This window comes from Phalaenopsis equestris, unplaced genomic scaffold, assembly GCF_001263595.1.
Source record: "Phalaenopsis equestris unplaced genomic scaffold, ASM126359v1 Scaffold000140, whole genome shotgun sequence".
Taxonomy (NCBI): domain Eukaryota; kingdom Viridiplantae; phylum Streptophyta; class Magnoliopsida; order Asparagales; family Orchidaceae; genus Phalaenopsis; species Phalaenopsis equestris.
The window spans coordinates 1012935-1022078 of NW_018164582.1; the positions used below are offsets into that span (position 1 = coordinate 1012935).

Sequence of the window (9144 nt, forward strand, 5' to 3'; positions counted from 1 at the left end):
GAATGAACAACAACTGGATGGCGGTGAGGAAGAATCGGGTGGTCGGGGTGGTGGTTGTAAAAGGGTTGGCGACTACTGGAGGGTGGCAAGACGGAGTTGTGGTGGCCTGGGGCAATAGTAGACCGATGGCGATGCTGGACTGCAGCAGGCACCAGTGTCCACCAGGGGGGAAGAGGGATGGGGGTCTGGACTGCAGCAGGCACCAGTGTCCACCAAGAGGGAGGGGGTGGACCGGATAGCAGTAGGAAGATTCTTGCGGTGGAATGAACAACAACTGGACATTGGTGGGAAAGAATCGGGTGGTCGGGTTGGTGATTGTAAGAGGGTTGGCGACTGCTGGAGGGTGGCAGGAGGGAGTTGTGGTGGCCGGTAGCGGTGGCCTGGGGCAATAGTAGACCGATGGCGGGGTCTGGACTGCAGCAGGCACCCGTGTCCACCAGAGGGGAGGAGGGATGGGGGTCTGTACTGCAGCACGCACCGGTGTCCACCAGAAGGGAGGGGGGAGGGGGGAGGTTGGACCACATAGCAGTAGGAAGGTGCTTGCGGTGGAATGAACAACAACTGGACGATGGCGGGGAAGAATCAGGTGATCAGGGTGGTGGGGAAGAATTGGTTGGTCGGGGTGGTGGTTGGAAAAAGTTTGACGACTGTTGGAGGGTGGCAGGAGGGAGTGGCGGTGGCCTGGGGCAATAGTAGACCGATGGCGGGGTCTGGACTGCAGCAGGCACCAGTGTCCACCAGGGGGGAGGAGGGGTGGGGGCAGGACTGCAGCACGCACCGGTGTCCACCAAGAGGGAGGGGGGTGGACCGGATAGCAGTAGGAAGGTGCTTGCGGTGGAATGAACAACAACTGGACGGCGACGGGGAAGAATCAGGTGGCTAGGGTGGTGGTTGGAAAATGGTTGGCGAGTGCTAGAGGGTAGCAAGAGGGAGTTGCGGTGGCCTGGGGCAATAGTAGACCGATGGAGGGGTCTGGACTGCAGCAGGCACCGGTGTCCACCAAGGGGGAGGGGGGGGTGGGGTTGAGGTACATCTATGGACTGGATAGCAATAGGAAGGTGCTTGCAGTGGAATGAACAATAACTGGACGGCGGAGGGGAAGAATCGGGTGGCTGGGGTGGTGGTTGGAAAAGGGTTAGCGACTGTTGAAGGGTGGCAGGAGGGAGTTGCGGTGGCCTAGGGCAATAGTAGACCGATGGCAGGGTGGTAGTTGGCCTGGGTACAACTGTGGACCGGATAGCAATAGAAAGGTGCTTGCGGTAGAATGAACAATAACTGGACGGCGGCGGGGAAGAATCGGGTGGCAGGGGCGATGGTTGGAAAAGGGTTGACGACTGCTGGAGGGTGGCAGGAGGGAGTTGCGATAGCAGGGAAGATGTCAGATGCCTGGGAAGCAACAAGAAGGACGGAGGCCAGGACGGCAGCAGAGAAGATAGTTTGTCGTTGCTAGAAGTAGGGTCAGAGGGGCTGCAGAAGGATAAATGTCTCGTCGTAGTTGATCTACAGCTATAGCATCACCCGGGCACTTGGAGACAATCATCACCTCAGACGAGTTACAGCCGAAGCACATTATCGTCATTGGGTACATCCTCCGGAGGGGAAGAACGCCATAAAGGCAACACTCAAAAATATGCACTCATCCAAATCTGCACCCTAAAGCACTCAACAAAACATATATATAATGGTAATTTGTAAATATAATAGGTAATGATTGGGAAAGGAAAGAAATAAAAAAGGCAGACATAGAATAGGTAGGAAATAAGATAAGAGAATCATGAAAAAAGCAGAGGGAAACAAAAAAGTAAAGGGCAGAAGGGTTGGACCGTAGTACTGTATCGCATCCCCGACACTGTAGCAGCTACAGTGCTGCGACCCGGGGAAGCTCCCATGTCAGTTATAATTTGGATTAATCAAGCAAAAAAAAGTTGGAGAGGCATAACTTTTTTCACTATGCTAGAAGGCTGACAAAAACCGGATGAGTTTTCCTCATAAATTAGAGCAAACAAATCTTTTCTTTAATAACACAAAATAACAAAATCTGAATACATAAAAGATAAGCACCTACAATTCAAGAGACAGACAATCTTTCCCAAACCTTAACCCTAAGACTCAAGACAATAATCTCATAGCATGCCCTAGCCCTAAGCATAATAAGCCCTATTTATAGTCCAGTGGTGGACCGGATAGCAATAAGAAGGTGCTTGCAATGGAATGAACAACAACTGGACGGCGGCGGGGAAGAATCGGGTGGACGAGGTGGTGGTTGGAAAAGGGTTGGCGACTGTTGGAGGGTGGCAGGAGGGAGTTGCGGTGGCCTGGGGCAATAGTAGACCGATGGCGGGGTCTGGACTGCAGCAGGCACCGGTGTCCACCAGGGGGGATGAGGTACAACGGTGGACCGGATAGCAGTAGTAAGGTGCTTGCGGTGGAATGAACAACAACTAAGCGGCGGCGGGGAAGAATCGGGTGGTCGGGGTGGTGGTTGGAAAGGGTTGGCGACTGCTGGAGGGTGGCGGGAGGAAGTTGCGGTCTCCTGAGGCAGTAGTAGACCGATGGCGGGGTCTGGACTGCAACAAGCATTGGTGTCCACCAAGGGGAATGTGGCGTGAGGTACGGCAGTGGACCGGATAGCAGTAGAAAGGTGCTTGCGGTGGACTGTACAACAACTGGACGTCGGCGGGGAAGAATTGGGTAACCAGCGTGGTGGCTAGAAACGGGTTGGCGACTGCTTAAGGGTGGCAGAAGGGAGTTGCGGTGGCCTGGGGAAACAGTAGACCGATGGCGGGGTATGGACTGCAGCAGGCACCGAAGTCCAAGGGAGTTGGACATCAGCGGGGATAGGTGTCGATCGCTGGACAACAGCAGGGACAGACCCGGAAGGGGATGTCAGTAGCAAGGGATGGTCAGAAAAGGTTTTAGCGATAGAAGAGAAGATGACAGATGCCTGGGAGGCAGCAAGAAGAAGGATGGAGGCCAGGACGACAGTAGAGAAGATAGTTTGCGGTTCTGGAAGTGGGGTCAGAGGGGCTGCAGAAGGATAAATGTCTCGTCGTTGTTGACCTATAGCCATAGCACCACCTGGAGACGGTCACCACCTCAAACGAGTTACAGCCGAAGTATCTTCTCGTCATTGTGTACAACCTCCGGAGGGGAAGAGCGCCTCAAAGGCAACACTCAAAAATCTGCACCCATCCAAATCTGCACCCTAAAGCACTCAACAAAACATATATATAATGGTAATTTGTAAATATAATAGGTAATGATTGGGAAAGGAAGAAATAAAAAAGGCAAGCCTATAATAGGTAAGAAATAAAATAAGAGAATCATAAAAAAACAGGGAAGGAGAGAAATAAAAAAGTAAAGGGCAGAAGGGTTGGACCACAGTACTGTAGCAGCTACAAAACCCCATCCCCGACATTGTAGCAGCTACACTGCTGCGACCCGGGAAAGCTCCCATGCCAGTTACTATTTGGATTAATCAGGCAAAAAAAAGTTGGAGAAGCATAAACTATTGACTTTGTCACTAGCTAGAAGGCTGACACAAACCGGATGAGTTTTCCTCATAAATTAGAGCAAACAAATCTTTTCTTTAATAGCACAAAACAACAAAATCTGAATACATAAAAGATAAGCATCTACAATTCAAGAGGTAGGCAACCTCTCCCAAACCTTAACCCTAAAACTCAAGACAATAATCTCATAGCATGCCCTAACCCTAAGCATAATAAGCCCTATTTATAGTTCATAATAATAACTAATAAAAGACTAAATTTTCCTTAAGTGTCGGCGCAACAACACTTCCCTCGCAAAAAAGACACATTGTCCTCAATCTGGGAAAAAAAATTATTGTTGAATCAAGTTGTTTGACTCCCATGTGGCATCTTTATCTGACAATCATTTTCATTTAATCAGAAATTAGTAGTGACATTCATGAGTTTGAAATGCAAACGTACACATCCTTCGCCACATCTGAACCTATTGGTACCATGATTTCAAGATATCGCAGTCCCAAACAACTCCTTCAATAGCTCATTGATAGTCGTAATCTCTGCTAACTTCGTATTACGGCTCTCTTCCATGCAATACAACTTGATCCAGAAACCCAGCCCTGCATCTTGAATTGCCGTCACCATGATCTTGAGCTTTACCAAAGTCTTGCACAAACTGGGGTAACCGCAAAGCACCCCCATCTTGTCTCCCTTCCGAACACTCTGTAGTGTCAAAATCAGTCCCTCACACCCTCTCCTGCTCTATTTCACCCATCATGTTCACACCATTACTTCTGAATTACCTTCCCCCTGGAAGGTTACAACAACAAAAGGCAATGATACAGTTGGATGCAACCCTCCATCGGGGTCTCACTCACCATGATTCCCTGTTCCAGGATAAAATCTTTCGAATCGATCTTCTCCAGACCCAAATCGTAATTCGTCATGTTTCGCCTGTCGCGCAACTTTATCTAGACGTTGCAGCTCGAATCCACTCCCGACTCCTTCGAAAAATCCCACCAGCATGCACTCGTTCCAGTCTTCTGTATGTCACATTATTCCTTCCAAGTGCAATTGCTCGAGTCCGATTCCAATTCCTTAGAACGATCTCGGGACTTGAAATTCGCCTAAAGCAACGACACTACACAAATGTCGCACTAATTCTTTTATTGTAGTATGTGGTCGCCCCCCACGCCATCGCTCGATTTCACGGTGTATTGAGGCGGGTTTGTGTGAAACTACAAGCTCTTCCTCATCATTTCTTCCAAGGTTGTGAATCTCCCCTCCATGGACCAGAGTCATTCCTCTATGAACAAAAAACGCTCCTATATTTTTTATCTGATTTTGCTCACTTCTCACTCTAATTTCTCCTCTAGAGCCTCTATTTTTTTGGCTGACATTACTCCTATGAAGGATTTGAAACTCCTTTATGCCGCAATCCCGTCGTTGGCTTCCCAACTATCTCAAATCGTGATGGTATCACGAGGTTCGATTAGGGGAGCTGTTATATGTCGGGATACCATTGTTGGCTTCCCAGTTAACTCGAATGAAGATTGTTTCGCACAGTTGGTTCACCAACGCACACCCTGTCGGTCGTGATCCCGTTGTTGATTTCCAACTAGTTCGAATCGTGTCGTCTCACGAGGTGCGATCACGATGGTATGCCTTGATCATGTAGTTGGATGTATCATGAGGTTCAGTCACTCGATCCCGTCGTTAGCTATCGCAACTATATCAGTGAACCCTGCTTTGAATCGCGAGATTCCACAAACCGCGATCCGGTCATTGCTTCCCAAATGACCTGTGATCTGATCGTTGCTTCCCAGATCGCCTCTAAGCTGTGCTCCAGTAATTGGTATCCTAGAAATCAAACTTCAATGCCAATTTGATATGAATCAGACAAGTTTTTCACAGAAATTAAGGAAAACAAATCTTTTCTTCAATAACGCAAAACAACACAATCCGAATACATAAAAGATAAGCACATATAATTTGAGAGGTAAGTGATCTCTCCCAAAACAACCCTAAGACGCAAGACAACAATCTCATAGCATGCCCTAACCCTAACCATAGTAAGCCCCATTTATACCCCAAAAATAATAACTAATAAAAAGCTAAATTGCTCTTAGACGCCGGCATAACAAAGGCTTGAAGAATTTTAATTTAATTTGTCGGCCAAAAAGAAGATTTATTTTATTTTCCAGCCACTAGGTTACTGAATGGCCTACCATATTTTTCACAACAACAAATAGTTAGTAAATCCCAATGTAAGATAATCATGTACGAATCAAACTGCAAAATCTCAATTGGGCTCCTCCAAAAGTTCATAAAGAAAAGAGGTTTTATTTCAACTTAAGTTCACACCATACTGCATTTCTATGCTTAATAATGTTTAATCCGTTAGCTCTGATTTTCCAAACGTATATGAGCTTTGACTAAACTGACACTAAGTAATTTAATTCTCATGCCAAATAAAAAGGAAAGGAGGAAAAAAAAAAGAGTATTCAATTCCACAATAAGAAAATCCACAAAGCTGTGAGACATGTTTTCATAAAATTTTCACATAATTTAAATCAAAGTTACTTAAAAGTTGAATTTGTTCTAACCTGTTCCAGGTTTTATGCTGCTGAAGTTATTGTTGGCCTGGAATACCTTCATTGTCTAGGTATCATTTTTTTAATTCGAAGAGATTCATATTATTCTGAATGCCGCAGCAGTTCCATCTTTGTCTTCCCCTTTAATATTTCTGGAATGAATAAGCGCAACGAATAGATCGCACAGATCGCACGATATGTTTTTTTCTGTCCAGAAAGAGATGTCAGATACAGATTTATGGTTGTGTTCTTTCTTTTATTTTAGTTCAGCTCCAATACTGCATGAAAGATTCCCTAAAAATGTCGGCTCGCATGACCTTTAAATTAAACCTCAAACTGGTAATCCAAAGTTTTGAAATATAAAGCCACATAATAAAGTTGGGAAACCTTCATAAGCACGAAAAGAAGTGACCATAAATGGTGGGACAACACCAGCAGGTATGCTTGCGCTTTCTTTTAACTGATGCTCTTTGTTCTTTCTACAGCAGAATTGACAAGCAAATTCTAATCAACTTATTTAGCAAAACCTAATTGATGTTACTCCAAGCTTAAGTGAAAGCTATGGATAAAAAGATAAGAAACTTGCAATGATGAAGCCATGTGCATAGACTTACTACATATTGCCACCTTTCTAGCTAATTCTAATTTGAATAAATTTATGTCACGAAATTTCGAATTATGCATACCTAGCTTCAGTGATTGCTGCTCTTTGTTCTTTCGACAGCAGAATTGACTAGCAATTTCTAATCAACTTACACAGCAAAACCTAATCGATGTTACTCCAAGCTTAATTGAAAGCTATGGATAAACAGATAAGAAACTTGCAATGATGAAGCCATATGCATAGACTTACTACTTATTGCCACCTTTCTAGCTAATTCTAATTTGAATGAATTTATGTCAAGAAATTTTGAATTATGCATACCTAGCTTCAGTGATTGCAATGGAATAATTGAAAAATAAATGACGTTGATATGTAGTTGTCGCAATAATGTTGCTATTATTGGCTAATGCAAATCCACCATTCTTCACATTTTGTTTATAAGAATTTCCAGACCTCTACTTTGCTAGGCCAGCATACACTTTTCTTGAAAGTTGAAGAGGAAATCTTTAGATATGTTATTTTAAATATTCATGCTCATAAATTGAATAGGAATGAATGTTTACTTATGCTATTTTGAATCTTCAAATTCATTTTTCCAATAACAATTATTTTCTCTAAGTAACATTTACCTTTGTCCGATACAGGAATAATATATCGCGATTTAAAGCCTGAGAATATACTACTCCAGGAAAATGGACATATAATGTTGATGGATTTTGATCTATCGATTCTGACACATTTTAAACCCCAAGTATGTTCAATATTGCTTTAGAAGTTTGATTTTTGAAAATTTTGCAACTGTCTTCCTTTTGTTTGGCCAATCACATACATTGGAATTCATAATCTTCTTTAGTTCATCTTCTTTAGCAAATTACAATAAATCCTTGCACTTTCAAAAAGGTTACCTAATTTGTAAGTTTTTTTTATACTTTTTTAAAGTCGATTTATTAAATTTACACGGCACTAGATTCTTCACCCACACATTTCTACCCCCTTAGCACGTTTTTAAATTTCAACTTGGATCTTTAAAAACAAGGTGAGGCAAATAAATTGAAAATCCTAATCCTTTAAGACAGCGCTTCATGCTTTATCATGCATATTCCCAAACTTTTTAGTATGAGGATCTCATGACTAGTGTATTCCTTATAAATTAAATGCATACTTATATCATTGCCTATCAAACTCGTATGAGGATATTGTCAAATTTTTGCATTATTCCTTCTTCCTTAAATTTTTAACCTAAGGCATCCATTTGTGAGTTATATTCAAATGCACTCTTACGTTAGGAATAAGCTTGACACTTATGCTGTCAAGAATCAATGATTACTTCAATTTTCAACAAGTACATACTAAATGGTAGTAGAAGTTCAATTCTATAAATAAACAGCCTACTTTTCTAGAGAGGTAACTTCGACTGATCTTTAGAGAGAGAGAAGTTTGTGTTCTGGTGTTAGTTCATGCGAGCAAATTGAAGGACAAATTTACGTGTATAACTATTTAACTCAGGTTCACCAACCCAACTTCTCATGTCTGACTCAGTCCAAATAAGCATGAGCACCACAAGTTCAGGGAAAAAACTTACCTATATGATTACTTCCATATTCAACAATCTCATATCATTACACATTCAAATCCACAACCTTTGACACCAGTTTTAAAAATGAATCACTACCACATATCCTAAAACATTAAAGAGATAGGATAGGGCTTAACCATGTCTTTATTAACAAAGCAGCAAAGCATGCAATCGCATTACAAATGATCCTACAGCACATAAGTGTATTTTCTTATAATATTCATAAACTCAAAAGCGATGGTGATATAGATGGTGATGTTAATAGTAAAATTCAAGTTGGTTGTTCAAAGCGATAGAAAAGTACCACATATCCTAAAACCTTAAACGATTTAGATATCTCGGGTCAGTTGTTCAAAGCGATGATGATATAGATGAGGATGTTAATAGTAGACTTCAAGTTGGTTGGTGGAAGTGGAGGAATGCTTCGGGCCTTTTGTGTGATAGAAAAGTACCACTTAGACTAAAAGGAAAATTTTAAAAGACGGTGGTGAGACCTGCAATGCTCTATGGCGCTGCATGTTGGCCTTTAAAAGCGATAGAAAAGTACCACATATCCTAAAACCCTAAAGGATTTAAATATCTCGGGTCAGTTTTTCAAAGCGAGGGTGATATAGATGGGGATGTTAATAGTAGAATTCAAGTATTCAAGTTTGTTGGTTGAAGTGGAGGAATGCTTCGGGCCTTTTGTGTGATAGAAAATTATCACTTAGACTGAACGGAAAATTTTATAAGGCGGTGGTGAGACCTGCAGTGCTCCATGGCGCTGAATGTTGGCCTTTAAAAGAGAAGCATAATACTAAGTTAAGTGTTGTCGAGATGAGAATGATCAGGCGGATGAGTGGCTTTTCACTTTGTGACAAAATGCGAAATAAATATATCTGT

At 42.8% G+C, this 9144-nt stretch overlaps 2 protein-coding genes and 1 long non-coding RNA gene across 12 annotated transcripts in view; 1 reads left to right on the forward strand and 2 right to left on the reverse strand.

The window, feature by feature from the left end:
* LOC110021718 overlaps positions 1-9144 on the reverse strand; it is a 45484-nt gene that overhangs the window by 19170 nt on the left and 17170 nt on the right. The gene's annotated exons all lie outside the window — the stretch shown is intronic.
* The window catches only part of LOC110021716 (phototropin-2-like), a 39487-nt gene that overhangs the window by 19106 nt on the left and 11237 nt on the right, over positions 1-9144 (forward strand). For all 9 annotated transcript variants that reach the window (XR_002293685.1, XM_020720318.1, XM_020720319.1 and 6 more), the window contains 2 exons: positions 6104-6153; positions 7331-7437. Coding sequence is in view for 8 of the 9 variants with exons in the window: in XM_020720318.1 (XP_020575977.1) it covers positions 6104-6153; positions 7331-7437 (157 nt within the window). In the remaining variant the exon portion in view is untranslated. The remainder of the gene's footprint in view (positions 1-6103; positions 6154-7330; positions 7438-9144) is intronic.
* LOC110021717 lies at positions 392-3278 on the reverse strand. The gene is made up of 2 exons (XM_020720327.1): positions 3142-3278; positions 392-3095 (listed from the first exon to the last, which is right to left on the reverse strand). Exon 2 carries the CDS (start codon positions 2827-2829, stop codon positions 2158-2160), a length of 672 nt encoding a protein of 223 aa, XP_020575986.1. The 5' UTR covers positions 2830-3095; positions 3142-3278; the 3' UTR covers positions 392-2157.